Here is a 15,790-nt window from a genome sequence, read left to right as displayed (position 1 = left end):
GCAGTTCTCTCATAGGTTCCCAGAAGTGCCGCTCTCATGTGATCATTTCCACTAAGACTTCATAACTACAAGGGAGCTGTTCATAGCTTAATCTGCACGTTGATAAACACTGACATTGCACATACTACAGCCTGCAAAACTGGATATGTCCAGCCTGGGCTTCAACCCAAGGGTTAGCCAAGACCTAACACACACCATGGCAGGAACCACTGCACCTCCTTAGTCTACCTGCCTGTCAGTGGGGAGAAGGCAGAGGGATGGAATGTAGTACGTGGCACACAGTAGGTGCTCCATAAGTATTTGTTGGAAAGAAGGTATCATGGGAAGTTGTGACTGGTAAGTCACGGGAGTCCCATAAGTTAAAATGCATCTGAACTCTTTCTAGTAAGGGAATTGAGTAGAAATCTCTAAGAACTGTCCAAGTGGTAAGTGGCTTTATCCCCTTGTTTGGAATTGTTACAGATCTAGAACATTTCTATTCACTCTGCTTTCAACCCAATTGAACACTTACTAAGTACTGACTGACAAGGTACAGTTTCTGTTTTCAAGAAACTCAAAAATCTAGTAGGGAGATAGTCATTAAAGAGAAATTTATAATACAGTATGAAGCAAGTAATAATATAACTGTGTAGAAATACATTGATACCAAACAAAGCAGGGAGAGATAATTTTGTCCCAGGGTTCAGACTAGGCTTTACAGAAAAGGTGGCCTATGACCAGAGTTTTGAGAGATGAATGGGTTGGCTTGGGGATCATCAGAGGGATAGAACATTTCAGGCAGAACCACATGTACAAAGGCATGGAGCAGTGAAACAGCATGGGAGGGCAACTAATTTCATTTTTCTGAGGCTGAAATAATGAATTAGGGCATGAGAGGAGAGGTCATGTTGGGCCAGAATTTGAAGAGCCTTGTGTCATATGCCAAGAATTTTGACTTCTAGGCTACAAAAAGTCATCTCAAAGGTTTTTTTTATACTTTTTACTCTAAAAAAATTATGAATTCACATGCCCTTGTAAGAGATAATACAAAGATCCCGTGTACCCAGTTTCCCCCAATAGTAATGGTTTTTTTTTAATTTTTTAATGTTTTATTTATTTTTGAGAGAGGAAGAGAGAGAGAGAGAGAGAACGAACAGGGGAGGATCAGAGAGAGAGGAAGTCACAGAATCCAAAGACAGGCTCCAGGCTCTGAGCTAGCTGTCAGCATAGAGCCCGACGTGGGGCTTGAACCCACGAACTGTGAGATCATGACCTGAGCCAAAGTCGGATGCTCAACCAACTGAGCCACCTAGGCAGCCCTCATTTTGCAACACTATAGTGCAATGTCATAACCAGACTGTGGACACTGAGGCAGAACATTGCCATGGCAAAGATCTTCATGTTATCCATCTATAGCCACACCAGTTTCCTCCCAGCCTACTCCCTCCTTAACTCCTGACAACCACTAATCTGTTCTCCCTTCCTAGAATTTTTTCATTTCAATGATGCTGTGTACATGGAATCATACGTATACGTATAACCTTGGCTTTTTAATGCAGCATAATTCTCTGGAGATTCACATGCGTTGTTGCATCAGCAGCTTGTTCTTTTTATTGCCGAGCAGTATTCCACTGTGCGAGCAGGCTACAGTTTGTTTAACCACACACTGGATAAATAAATCTAGGTTGTTTCCAATTTGTGGCTATTATGAATAAAACTTCTATAACTATGTGCATACAGGGTTTTTTTTGTAGTAAATTATACATAATATGAAATTTACCATTATAACCATTTTTATGTGTAACCAAGTTCGGTGGCATTAAATACATTCATGTTGTTGCACAACTGTCACCCCCATCCACCCTCAAAACTCCTTTCATTTTGCAAAACTGAGCTGTGTCCCCATGAAATGAACTGTCCCCTCCTCTCAGCCCTTGACAACCATGATGCTGCTTTCTGTCTCTATGAATTTGACTACTCTAAGTACCTCAAGTAAGTAGAATCATAGAGTACTTATCTTTCTGTGATAAGTGGCTTATTTCACTTAGCATAACGTCCTCAAGATGCATCCATATTGTAGCATGTGCCAGAATTTCCTTCCTTTTTAAGGCTGAATAACATTCTATTGTATGTACATTTTCTTCTGTAGATATTTGATTCATCCATTCATCCACTGATAGACACCGGGGCTGCTTCACCTTTGTGGTACTGTGAATAATACTCCAATTCTTTACCCCAGTTCTTTGCTGTACACACCCAGAAGCAGAATTGCTGGATCATATGGTAATTCTATTTTTAATTTTTTGAAGAATGACCAAACCGTTTTCCATGGCAGCTGTACTACTTCACATTCCCACCAATAGTGTACAAGGGTTTCAATTTCTCCATAACCTTGCCAATACTTTGGGGTTTTCTTTTATTTTTTTTTCTTTTACACTAGCCATCCTAACAGGTGTGAGGTGTCACACATACAGGTTTTTGTGGGAATATAAGTCTTCGTGTCTCTGGAATAAATGCCCAGAAGTGCAATTCCTGAGTCATATGGTAGTTGCACTGTTTACTTTTTAAAAAAAAAAGAAAAAGAAAAAGAAAAACGGCCAAACTTTTTAAAAGTGGCTTGCCACCAGCAATGTATGAATGATGTCATTTCTCTGCATCCTTTCAGGATTTGGTGTGGTCACTATTTTTTTATTTTAGCCATTCTGGTAGATGTTTCTCACTGTGGCTTTAATTCGTATTTCCCAAATGGCCCATCAAGTTGAACAACTTTTCAAGTACCTATTTGTCATCTATGTATCTTCTTTGGTAAAATGTCTCTTTCTGTCTTTTGGCCATACTCTGAATGGCGTGTTTTCTTTTTTGCTTTTGAGTTTTGAGAATTCTTTATGTAATATTGGAACTCTGTTAGAGAGCATAATTATTTGCAAATATTTTCTCCCACTTTCTAGCTGTCTTTTCAACATCTTAACAGGGTCTTTTGCAGAACAAAGGTTTCTAATGTTGGTGAAGTCTAATTTATCAATGTTTTCCTTTTATGGATCACACTCTTGGTGCCAAGTCTTTCTTGCCTACCTTCATAATCCTGTGACGTTTTTCTTTATCTAAAGATAAAGAACTTTTTTTTCCTAAAAGTTTCATAGCATTAGATTTTATGTTTAAATCCATAATCCATTTTGAGTGAATTTTCATATAAAGTTTGAGACTTAGATTGAGGTTTATATTTTCCCTATGGATGTCCAAATACACTGACACTGTTTGTTGAAAAGGCTAGAGTAGCTCTATTAAGTTGCTTTTACACCTTTGTCAAAATCTGTTGGGTATATTTGTATGAATCTATTTCTGACTTCTCTATTCTGTTCCATTGACCTATGAATCTATCCTTTTACCAGTGACACCTAGTCTTTATCACTGTAGCTATACATTAAGCTTTGAAATCAAATAGATTGATTCCTTGTACCTCATTCTTCTTTTCCAAAATTGTTTTAGCTATTCTAGTTCTTTTTAATTTCCATATAATTATAAAATAATCTTGTCTATATCTACAGAAACTCTCACTGGCATTTTAATAGGAATTGTGTTAAATTTGTATGTCAATTTACAGAGAACTGACATCTTCACTGTGTTGAGTCTTCCAATCCATGAATACAGTATATCTTTCCATTTATTCAGATTTTCTTTGACACTTCATCACCATTGTAGTTTTCCACATATAAGTCTCATACATGTTTTACTAGATTTACACCTATATATTTCACTTCTTTTCACCAACTGAAAATACTACTTTATTTTTAATTTTGATTTTTTATGTTTATCTCATCTTATAACCTTGCTGAATTCACTATTATAGAAGGCTGTTAATAGATTCTTGACAATTTTCTGGATAAACAATCATGATTTCTGCAAACAGATAATTCGATTTCTTCTTTTCTGAACTGTATGCATTTTATTTCATGCATTTATTTCTTCCCTTATTGCACAGGCTAGAACTTCTAGCACTCTGTTGAATAAAAGGATGTGAGCAGATATCCTCATCATGTTCCCAGCTTTAGGGGGAAAGCATCAGGCTTTCACCCTTAAGTATAAGGTTAGTTGTAGGTTTCTTATGGATGCTCTTTATCAAATTGAGGATGTTCCCATATATTCTTATTTCCCTGATGTTTAACATCATCAAATGCTTTTTCTAAATCAATTGATATAATCATTTGATTTTTCTTCTTTAGCCTGTTAGTATGGTGAATTACATTAATTTTCAATTATGAAAGAGAATCAACCCCACTTGGCATGATGTACAATTCTTTTTATATTGTTGAATCATTTTGCTAATATTCGGTTAAAAACTTTTACATCTACATTCATGAGGATATTGGTCTGTAGTCTTCTGGTTTTGGTATCACGATAATACTAACTTCATAAAATGAATTGGGAAATGTTTCCTCCTCCTTATTTTCTGGAAAGGAATATGTAGAATTGGTGTTAATTTTTTTAAAAAATTTTGGTAGAACTTTCCAGTTAAACTAACTGGGTCTGGAGATTTATTTTTAGGAATTTTTAATTACTAATTCAATTTTTTAAATAGTTATAAAGCTATTGGCTATTTCATAATTGGCAGATTGTAGTGGTTTGTGTTTCTCAAGGAAATGATCCATTTCATCTAACTTTTAAGAGCCCAAGATCAGGCAGAAGTCTCAGATCCAACTTGCCACTCTGCACAGCCCAAGGCCTGAAATCCTTACCCCATGTGGATGTCAACATATACTTTATTAGATACCATGGGCTTGGCAACACCACCCCACACAGCATAGCTGCACAATCAGCAGGCATGTTTACACCTTGCTGTACTAATATTAAATTCCTCCTTCATTTACACCTGCATAATTCCCTTTCTTTATTGCAAGTTTAACTATGCATTTTAAAGGTTTTTTTAAGTGTTTTACTCAGCATTTCTACATGCATATAAAAATGGAGTGGTTTCAGGCTATCCTAGTCCACCTTTCACTGAAACCAGAAACTTCATCCTAACTTTATTCAAAGGAGCATGTGTTGAGAGGGGAAAGGAGGAAGTGCTTGACATGTAATAGCCAACCCATGTCTTCTTTGCCCTCCCTGAGGTTACATTACACACAGAAAATTTCTAATAAGATTTTTAAATTCTGTAAGCCTACATATATGTAGTAAGGAGTAAATATTTGTTAGTATCTCAACAAGTTAAACTCTAATTCCTCACAGGAAAAAAGAAATTAGTCTACATGCAGGGGAAAAAAGTCAAAAGAAGTAGAGATGAGGTGCTGAGGTCAAAAGTGTCAGCACATACCAATGCAATGAACGTGATGATCAAGGTACTCTGTGTAAGAAACTGGGAGGGGTGCCTTTCAATTCCTAAGAGGGAAATGGAAATATGGGGCAAAGAAAGGAGGATGGTAGGCAGAGAAGGATCAAGGGGTGGAAGGCCAGCAGCTACAAGGGCAAATTGGTCTTTAAAAAAATCATTGGTGGTGAGATGGATGATAGGGCTGTTGAGAACAGGGCTGTGAATTCTACTTGTCTCCATAAGTGGCATATTGTAATCTCTCTCGTGGGTCTCTCATCTTCGGTCAAGTTCTGCTTTGACCAACAGCCTTTGGTTACTCCAAAGGCTTTGTTCCACATCTGAGTCTATGTCAGAGCAGATAAGACAGCCAGAGCATATAGAAGGAAACAATCAACAGAGATAGGAAATCAGGACAAGGAGAAGAGTAGGTATTCACAGAAACATAAAGGAGTACTCTGAACCTCCAAAGGGCACACAATGGTAACTTGGGCCTCTTTACCTAGATCTCAATGGGCCAGGGGCCTCCAGTTAACATGTAGGCTACACACCATCCACAAGCTCCTAGAACCTACTTATAGTATCACCAGACATCCATTGGTGAACCAATGGCTAATATATTGGGGACCAAGTGATACAGTGGATATATTAAAAGACCTGATCATAGACATTCAAAAAGAGAAAATCAAAGTGCGCCTCAGTTCCTCAAACACACATATGCTCTCCAATCCTTCACTAGGACCATGACCATCAACCCTTTCCAGGACAAGCTGAGGTTTCCCCATTAGACAAGTTCTTGTAGAGAGCTCAGGAACCCCCGACAAGGATGCCATAAAGAGGATGTGAATTTTACATGAGGTGGTGAGCTTTGGACTAGATCATTTTTAAGTTCTAGTCTAACATGAAATTGTTCAAATGTAAGATAATGGGTTGATATATCTGTTTACTGAATCAAACAGGTTGGCTTGGCTGATAACAACTATATTTGATGAAAGGGGTGGAGAAAACGAGTAAGATACAATCTGGAACCCCTTGTGGTCAAGCAGACAAATCTTGGGTGAACAAAAGTAGGGAACTGTCTATGGTTCTGAAATACAAATATATCATGACAAAAACTGCAGTTTGAGGGTGACGGTACATGTGGTCTGGAGGTGCAAGCGAGAGGCCAGTGGGCCAGCAAATAAAGGTCTTATAATGACCTTGTTGTAAAGACGCAAAGGCATAGGCAAGAGATAGCCTTAGAAAGAGAATTTTATTCAAGAGATGATGCAGAGAAGTGCCAGTTCCAAGGGTTGGGTAGGAGTCAGCGTGCCTTTAGACTATCTTCCCCATACTCACCTTCAGCCATCCTCCACAATCCCCCACAAAAATAATTTAAAATTATTTTTATCTTAAAATGATAAAACACCATTCTTTGATAAGGGCAGTTAACATTTGCTCTGTCTTATGTACATCTAATTACAAGTGGCTATGGAAATATACTAATAATACTAATTGTATGATTCTGCCTCTACCTCCACCACCACCCTCACAACTAAAGCAGTGGTTCTGAAACTGGCGTACATCAGAATCACCAATAGCATCTGCTGGGACCCACCCCAAGAGATTCTGATTCAGCAAATCTGGTAAGGGGTCCAAGTACTTGTACTTCTAACAAGTTCCAGGGACCCCACTTTGAGGACCACTGAGCTAGATCACTTCCCCAAAGCCCTTTATGTGTAGAAATTTTAGAGTTGCCATTGTTGAAGCTAAAATTCCAGCTTCTGCTGGAACAACTGGGAAATGAAGATATTCGGTCCTTAAATACTGTTGAGGTGAGACCTAGAGCTCTATACAAAAAAAAAATAGAGTTGTTTAAGATAAATCAGAAAATCTCCAGATCCAGTTCGTGCTCTATTCTGGGCCCTTTATATTGGCTCTAGTTCATCCACAGTACATGCTCCTGGAAACACTGAACACCCAGCCACCAGCCACAGCTCACTGCTTATGGCATCTCTTGGCCCTTCCTCCTACCCATTTTATCTCCTCCTTCTTCTCATCATTATGGCTCCATAACCCACCCAACTCCAACTCAAGCTCCTAATTATTGCAACAGGCCTCCCTAGCTATGACAAGCAATTTCACAAAGCTCTCTGGCTGGATTCTAGCACTCTGTCAGATAGGATTTTGAATTTGCCCTGTGGTTCCACAATGGGCATCACCATGTAATAGGTGCTGTCTCACCCTCTATCCCAACCTCAGAGTTCAGCCTCACTGTACACCCCTATCTGCCCCTGCCCATTCTCTGCCCAGGGAAGAGGATCACGCACCTACCCACATTATATACCCAATACAAATATAGCAAGTGACCCTCCCTTTGCTTTAACTCCATCTACCCAAATTATTCCAGCTCTTCAATAGGATAACCTGTTTTCAACACTATCTGGATTTTTACCTCCAAAAGCAAAAGAGGTCAAATAAGGCTCCATTTCCTTACTGCTTTTGATGCCACTATTTTCTTTCCAGCCATTGCTCATCTCAGGAGAGAAATTATTCTCGCGTCAATTAGAGAAGCAATAAAAACTCCAGAATGGCGTTTCCCAGCTACACAAGCTTTGGAGCCAACACCTCCCACTGCACAGGCTCTTCCAATGAATGTCCTGGATGGTCTTCACAAAAGTCCACCACACTGAATGCCTGCCTCTTAAGTCTCCTAGAGTAGTGATGCACACCAAACTCTGGGCTTCTGCTGCCACATTGTGGCCATATCTGAACACTGCATGCAGCCCTGAAAAGTTGCATTGCCCTTTTTTTTTTTTTGAGATATAATTGACATATAACATTATCTTAGTTTCAAGTGAATAATATGATTTATTTGCATATATTGTGAACTTATCACCACAAAAAGGCTAGTTAACATCTGTCACCATACATAGCCACAAAATTTTTTTCTTGTGATGAGAACTTCTAAGATCTATTCTCTTAACAACTTTCAAATACACAATACAGTATTATTAACTGTCATCACCACACTATACATTACATCCCCAGGGCTTATTTATAACTGGAAATTTGTACTTTTGACCACCTTCTCCCATTTCACCCATCCCCACATCCCTTCCCCCATCCACCTCTGGCAACCACCTATCTGTTCTCTGTCTCCAAGTTTGGTTTTTTTGGTGGTGGGGCGGGGGTGAGTATTATTTCACATGTAAGTGAGACCATAAGGTATTTGTCTTTCTCTATCTGACTTGTTTCACTTAGTATAATGATCATAGACAGACCATGAAGGCTTTTTTTTTTAAGATTAGAAGTTACCTTCTCTACCTGTTAACCTCCACTCACTCCCCAAACCTCAGCTAATACTTATCTCCTCTAGGAGGACTCCCTTAAATCTACTCCCATCCCAGGTCAGATGGGTTCTCTCCATCTGGTTCATGCAGCTCCTCATACAATCTCTAGCATCTCCCTCCATAAACTGCACTAGAGCCGCTGACTTCTGCATTGTCTGGTCAGATTGTGAGCTCTCTGAAGACAAACTTATGCTCATGTGTGTGTCTAGGGCCTGGCACAGAAGCTTCCATAAATATATGTGAAAAGAAGGGAGGAAGGGAGGTGAGGAGAGATAGCAAATGACTAATATTTGTTCTAAACAGATCGGTGACCATGTCACATGTTTTTAAGTAGTTCAGCACTCGCCCTGGCATGCGATCATCCACAATCACCCTGGAAATAATTTCTAATATTGTCCTGGACTCCAGATGCAGAAAGTGTGGCATAGAGGGGTAAGTTACCTGCCCAAATTCACACAGAATTCAGAATTCCTGGATGTAGAACCCAAGCCCAGGCCTAACACCAGAGCCTGTGTCCTTAATGGCTTCCGACACCCTGACATTCGTGTCTGGGAGACCCTTGAGGACATGCTCCGATTTCAGGAGTGTGTGTACTGGCAATGGGATGACGTCCCCCTGCTTAGGAAGTGAGGATGAGGAAGAGAAGTGGGGAATAGAGCCAGAAGGTCCTAGTTGACTCTGTCTTCACTCAGCAAGCAGTTATTCCTACACCAGGCAAGGTTAGTACACAGCCGACCAGGTGGGGCCCTCCACCTCCAGGAGCCTACTGTCTACTGGGAAGACTGACATACACATAAACAGACATCTCCGGGGAAAAGGGCTCTCCAGGATGGCACTGGAGGGCAGCCATGCCAGCATCTCAGATGTCTGGACCAGCAGGGGACCCAGTCCTACAGCCAGGTGACTTCATCCCAGAAGTCCAGGAGCCCCAGGCACAGGGGGACTCCAGGAGCTCCTCACCTGAAGGTCCAGCTCTTTACAGCACAGCCCTGGTCCCCAGACGTCACCTCCATCTCCAAAAGAAGGCTGAGCTGCCAGCCAAGTGTGAAAACCTCTCAAAGGCTTCCCCAGAATCAGGGTCCACTCCTTAGGCTAGCACAGAGACTCCTCTCGGCTCGACCCCAGGTTGCCTCTCTTTTGTTCCCTCTGTTTACATACTGTATTTTTTCAGGTGTCTGGGGGAAAAATTAAGAGGTCTGATATCAATCATTTTCACTATAATAAGAATGAACCCCTGTGTCCTCACTCTGGAGAGAATGTGCGTTTCAAGTCTTCAAGTGATTCACTTATTTCAGGGAATTCCTGATATCAGTGAGCTGGTAGAGGGGGTGTTTGAGGAAAGGTCTTCCCAACCCAGATGGAACCAACTGTAGTGACAGTCACTACAGTGTGGATCTATGATGACTTCCCTGAGCTAAAGTTTGAGCATCTCCCCTACCAAACTGGCAGACCCCCAACTCTTTGAGCTACAGAGCTGCCAAACCCAGCCCTTAGACCAAGGAGTAATGTTCACTGGGAACAGCCAGGACTTGGAGTTAGGAGCCCTAGAATTCCATCAGTGAGAAATTCTCAGTGTTTTCTCCCAACTTTGTTGTCCTCATCTTTAAAATGGAGACACAGTGAAGATACTGGCTGTCAGAGAGCTTTGCATGCAATACCAAGGTGAGATGCTCTACAGGCTCATGCTCCCACGCCCACCCCGGCCCTGATGCATGGGAAGGAAGTCCCCACACACAACAGCTCCAGCCCCAGGACAGCTAGCCTCATGATGAGTGCCATTCTAAACCATTTGCTGGTCTAGAGCCAACCCGCATTGGGCTCCTACAGTACCTTACTGTCAGGGTCACTCTCAATTCCTCATTCTCTTGGACACTGTCATTCTTCTGCAGGTTTTGGAGGGAAAGACAATACTCTCCACTGCCTCTGAATCTCACTCCCCTCCCTCTCTCCTTCCTACTCCTTCTCTTACCTCCACTCCTAAAAGAATGACTTCCTGGTTACTCTCCATGCCTCTGGCTCTTAGTCAAATGCTCTGAGGGGCGCCTGGGTGGCTTAGTCGGTTAAGCGTCCGACTTTCGCTTAGGTCATGATCTCGCGGTTTGTGGGTTCGAGCCCCGCGTCGGGCTCTGTGCTGACTGCCAGCTCAGAGCCTGGAGCCTGTTTCAGTCTGTGACTCCCTCTCTCTCTGACCCTCCCCTGCTCACGCTATCTCTCTCTCTCCTAGAAATAAATAAAACATTTAAAAAACTTAAAAAAAAAAAAAAACAAATGCTCTGATTAAGGTCAAAAGCCACTGATGAGCATAAAATGATGGGGGCAGGTGATGAAGGGTCCCTGAGAGGATCCAGAGACTCACATAATTCACTCCACAGGGTCCAAAACCACAGCACTGCTACTTCATGGCATATCAAGTGTCTCCAGTCTAAAGGTGACAGGAACTGAGCCTGACCCATGGGCTTTGGCATCGATTTCTTTGAGGAAGGCTCAGTGGTTCTGGGTGGTAGGGTCAGCCTCTTAGAGATGGGGTTCCAAGAAGAAAGCCAGGGATGGGCTGTATTGCAGAAGTGACCAGAATAAGGCCCGCAAGGCTGGCAAACCAGCTGGCCAAGGCATGATCAGAAACCAGCCCTTGGAAAAGCTAGATGTTTTCCTGAATACTACACTCTACTTCCCTCTGCTTCTCTTTTGGAATTTCTTAATACAATTAACACAGCTCATCTCTATTGCAATACGGGGAAGCCAAGGAAAGTATATTGATTCAGGCATGGGCAAAATCTACAGAGAAATAAGCAGCATATTCCAGAAGCATCAGGAACCAGAAGGTGAGACCCCCACCCCCTCCTCCTGCCAAAGGGAATGAAACCCTTGGGATGACTTAGGAGGCCAGCGGGCCAGCCCCTTCCTTCCACCCTGAGCTCTTTCTGCTGACAGCCCCACTCCACCTCTTGGGTCAAGCTTTCACAGCACCTCTAGCCTATGTTCTCGTTGCCTACTCCCATCGGGCCTAAATCCATGCTAGGTGGTGCTCACTGTCGGGCTTTTATGTGTGTCTTAGTTGAGGCAAAAATTAGAGCCATGCCTCCAAAGAAAAGTCTGTCAACCAAATCCTTCTACTTTTCCCAAACTGAACATTTCATTCACACCATATCACACCATCAAGGTCATTTTCAACGTGGTAAGTAAGGTCTCAATCAGACAATGCTACATTAAGAATTATTTTTTTCTTCACAATGGCCTTTTCAATCCCCAGGGCCTCCACCAAAAATGATACATATGGGGCACCTGGGTGGCTCAGGCAGTTAGGCATCCAACCCTTGATTTCAGCTCAGGTCTTGATCTCACAGTTTTGTGGATCGAGCCCCATATCAGGCTCTGTGCTGATAACTCAGAGCCTGCTTGGGATTCTCTCTCTCCCTCTCTCTGTCCCTGCCTGACTCATGCACGTGAACACATGCTCACTCTCAAAATAAATAAACTTTTAAGAAGTTTATATATAGAGATATATAAATATAGATAGAGATAGATAGAGATAGAGATAGATGTAGATGTAGATACAGATACAGATAGATATAGATACATAGGTGCCTGGGTGGCTCAGTTGGTTAAGCATCTGACTTTGGCTCAGGTCATGATCTCATAGTTCTATAAGTTTGAGCTTTGGGTTGGGCTCTGTGTTGACAGTGCAGAGCCTGCTTGAGATTCTCTCTCTCCTTCTTTCTCTGCCTCTTTCTTTTTTTCCCTCTCTCTCTCAAAAATAAAGACATAAACTTTAAAAATATTTTTTTCTTCCTAAAAGCCACCTCATATTTTCCCTCTAGTATCTGCTACCAAAAAAATTAGTAGCTAATGTGCCATCTAATTTTTTTTCCCAGGACAGTGCACTGGCAGGAAATATTTTTCTTTTTTTTTTTTTGGTCTAGAATCAGCCCAACTTAATTGGTTTGTCACTAATTACTTTTCTCCTACATGGATATTTTTTTCTCTCATCTCTTCACTTATCTTCTCCTAATAAGCTTTCAAGTGACACATCCTCTTTCCAACCCAGACACACAACTTAGAGGCTGTGGAAGCCATTTACAAGTGAAGTCACCCTCTTCTGTCTGGGAAGGGACCAGCTGCTCCAGGTATCATTCTGGCTCCATGGTGAAAGGCTCCCATCCCATCCCCTTTCTACACCAGCGATGAGCATCACAGCACCAGGTACTCCCGCGGAGGTACAGGTAGTAATGCACCCAGCGTGGTTGGGCTACCATTCCAGCTTATTAACATGCCTGACTACTGCTCAGGAGATCAAGAAATAAAGGGACTAAAAGTATATTCATCATCCTCATTGAGCCGTGGGATGAAATGCTTATTTTGAGAAGTAATGGTTCCAGGTAGGAGGGGAGTGAGAAAGGAGTGTTTTATTACACACACCTTCTCAAATGTGAGCACTTAATGCTCTCGCATTATCATCTATTATTACAGTTCTATAAAAGCCATTTCTAGGAATCAATCCCAAAGTTTTGAAGTCTTCCCAAAAAAGCTGGAAGGCAGAATTTGGAAGAAGGCTCTCTACATAGAGAAAGTATAATTTTGATTCTACACGTTAAGGCTTACGATGGCCGTATCCACACCCAAGACTCGATCCACCTTAGTAAACAATGCAGTGACTGGGAATTTGTGTGCCATTACTTCAAAAGAAGTTAACTTTTTTATAAAGGAGAGAAGATGGGTATGAATTTCCTATTTTTCAGATGGAGAAAACAGAGGCCCAGAAAGTTATCAGTGAAATTACTTTAAGTGAAAGCCAGCAAGTAGTGATAGTGCTGGAGAGAAATACTCCCCTGTTGTGATTTACAGCCCCACCATTTCTCCATTCCCTGCCTGTCTGTTGGGGAGCATGTCCACCCAGTCCTGCTCAGTCTCTGGTATTTCTGTTCCCTTGGAATCTGGGTTTTCATTCCAGGGAGAGCATTCATTTGCCTCATAATTTGCTGATCACACTGGCACAGAAAACACTGAGAGGCTTTTGACTCCTGTTTTCCCATATCAAGACCTGGAGACAAAAGAAACTAGTGAAATTGATGGGGAGCTCCAAGGCCCTTACAGGGATCCCTGTGCCCAAGGAAAAACACTCAATCTATTTCATAATATTCACACAAGCTTCAAAATGTCACCTAAGTGAGGTAAAGCCAGCGGCACTAGCCTCTAAATCCACTATGGGTGCTGACAGTGCTGTCACACATGTGTGGACCTCGGCAACCACAAGCATTTCACATACGCTTTCTCACGCCGTCTTCATAAAAACCCACCCCAAGGGCAGAACTCTCTGAGGACATTCCCAGGGCAGCAGTTCTCAAACTCAAATGTGCAGAGGAACCATCTAGGGATTTGTTAAATGCAGATACTGATTCAGTGGGCCTGGGGCTCTGCATTTCTAAATGTCCCCAGGCAATGTCAAGTTTCCTACTCCCAAGGACCCGACTTGGAATAGCAAAACCCTAAAGCACAGTTTGCTAAACCATAGCTCTAAGGATTGAAAAGGCAATAGCAGGGGCACCTGGGTGGCTCTGGCGGTTAAGCATCCTGTTTCGGCTCAGGTCATGATCTCACAGTTCGTGGGTTCGAGCCCCGCGTCAGGCTCTGTGCTGACTGCCAGCTGTGAGCCTGGAGCCTGTTTCAGATTCTGTGTCTCCCTCTCTCTCTGATCCTCCCCTGCTCACACTGTCTCTCTCTCTCTCTCTCTCTCTCAGAAATAAATAAAAAATATTTAAAGAAAAAAAGGCAATAGCAATGAACAGCTCACCCCTGACGGGGCTCAAATGAAATATTAAGCCACTAAAGATATTTCCTATATTACTCTATTTTACTGACGGCTGGCAGGATTACAGAGGTTCACTGTGCAGGCAAAAAGCCTCTGAAGGAGCCCAGGAAGGGAGTAGAAACAAGATCGACTCACGGGAGAAGCGGGCTAGTGGTCTGGCAGGCTTGTCTCCAGCTTCATTTGCGACTGAAAAAGAAAAGCAGACAATGCAATAAGAACAAGGCACATATGTCCACAGAATATGCCCAATCTACAGCTAATCCTCTGGCTGATTTCACATTAAACCATGTTTGAGGACCTTTGTAAGACAATAAAAGCAACTTCACTTCCTCTCTGTCTGTATTTCCAATGCTGCGCTCGATGTCTAAATGAGGACAAATGTCTTCATCATTTTGAGTTAGTGCATTTGAATCAAGCTGGAGAGAACCTAAGCAATATGTAGTTGCCTATGTCTCGAGGCATAAAGTGGCTTGCACCCACACAGTAAGAGGCATGGATGCCTGACTTCCAAGCCAGTGTATGTCCTTCTGGTTCAAGCTTCCTCTTATCAGCCTGTCTTAAAACATATAAATGCACCCCAACCACTTACCATAAATCCACTATGCTCTGACAGACAGGACCAAAGGCAAGATAGGATTTCAGAAGGTAACAACAGGATTGGTTTTTATTAAGGATATTTAAATTGAGGTGCTAACAAACAGGAGAGTTCAAATGGGGTGGGGAGACCAAGAAAATTCTTCAGAGAATTGTTCTAGAAAACCTTACCCTTAAAGCTTCTCAGCAGGGCAATTTGCCCTCTTCTGACAAGCCTCTATATAATTTATCATGTGAATAGAGTCATAATTAATATCCCCTATATTTATGAATATCACCTTTGTGATTAAAGGTGAGATCAATCATTAAGTAGAAACATAAGTTTCATTCACTTTAAATATCACTTTTAATGCCCATAAAGATTATAGCTTGGTTGTTTTATATTTTCATAGTAAACTGGCACAGATATTTGTAGTCAACTTGAACAGAGCACCCAAAGCAATCAAATGGAAAAACCTGTTCATTTCAGCTTAGGAAAAAAACACTCACTAGAGAGGCAGAATAAAAGAGTTGCTAAAGTCATCATGAATGTATGCAAAGTTGCAGCAGCAGGACGAAAGAAGTAACTACTTCATAAACATTACATCAATTTTGCAAATCATGGAAGGAGTAAAAAAATTCTTTTCACCCTCTCACAAAGGTAAGGATTTCACAATTCACCACATGTGGACAGATTTTAAAAATTCATGGATCCAATCTGTCTACTTTTTTGTCATTTGCACTGGCCCACTGTCTGCACTCTTTGTAGGTTACAAACAAACAAGCAAACAAGAC

The 15,790-nt window shown here is 41.7% G+C and overlaps 1 protein-coding gene across 1 annotated transcript in view; it reads right to left on the bottom strand.

Moving 5' to 3' along the window:
• Window positions 1–15,790, bottom strand: part of PDE1C (phosphodiesterase 1C) — a 521,098-nt gene that overhangs the window by 404,736 nt on the left and 100,572 nt on the right. Inside the window, exon 2 of the mRNA XM_077775344.1 lies at window positions 14,558–14,608. Coding sequence (XP_077631470.1) covers window positions 14,558–14,608 — 51 coding nt within the window. The remainder of the gene's footprint in view (window positions 1–14,557; window positions 14,609–15,790) is intronic.

This window comes from Crocuta crocuta, unplaced genomic scaffold, assembly GCF_008692635.1.
Source record: "Crocuta crocuta isolate KB4526 unplaced genomic scaffold, BGI_CrCroc_1.0 scaffold197, whole genome shotgun sequence".
Lineage (NCBI taxonomy): Eukaryota > Metazoa > Chordata > Mammalia > Carnivora > Hyaenidae > Crocuta > Crocuta crocuta.
The sequence above is the reverse complement of the archived record's forward strand: the minus strand, read 5'-3'. Positions and strand labels throughout refer to the sequence as shown.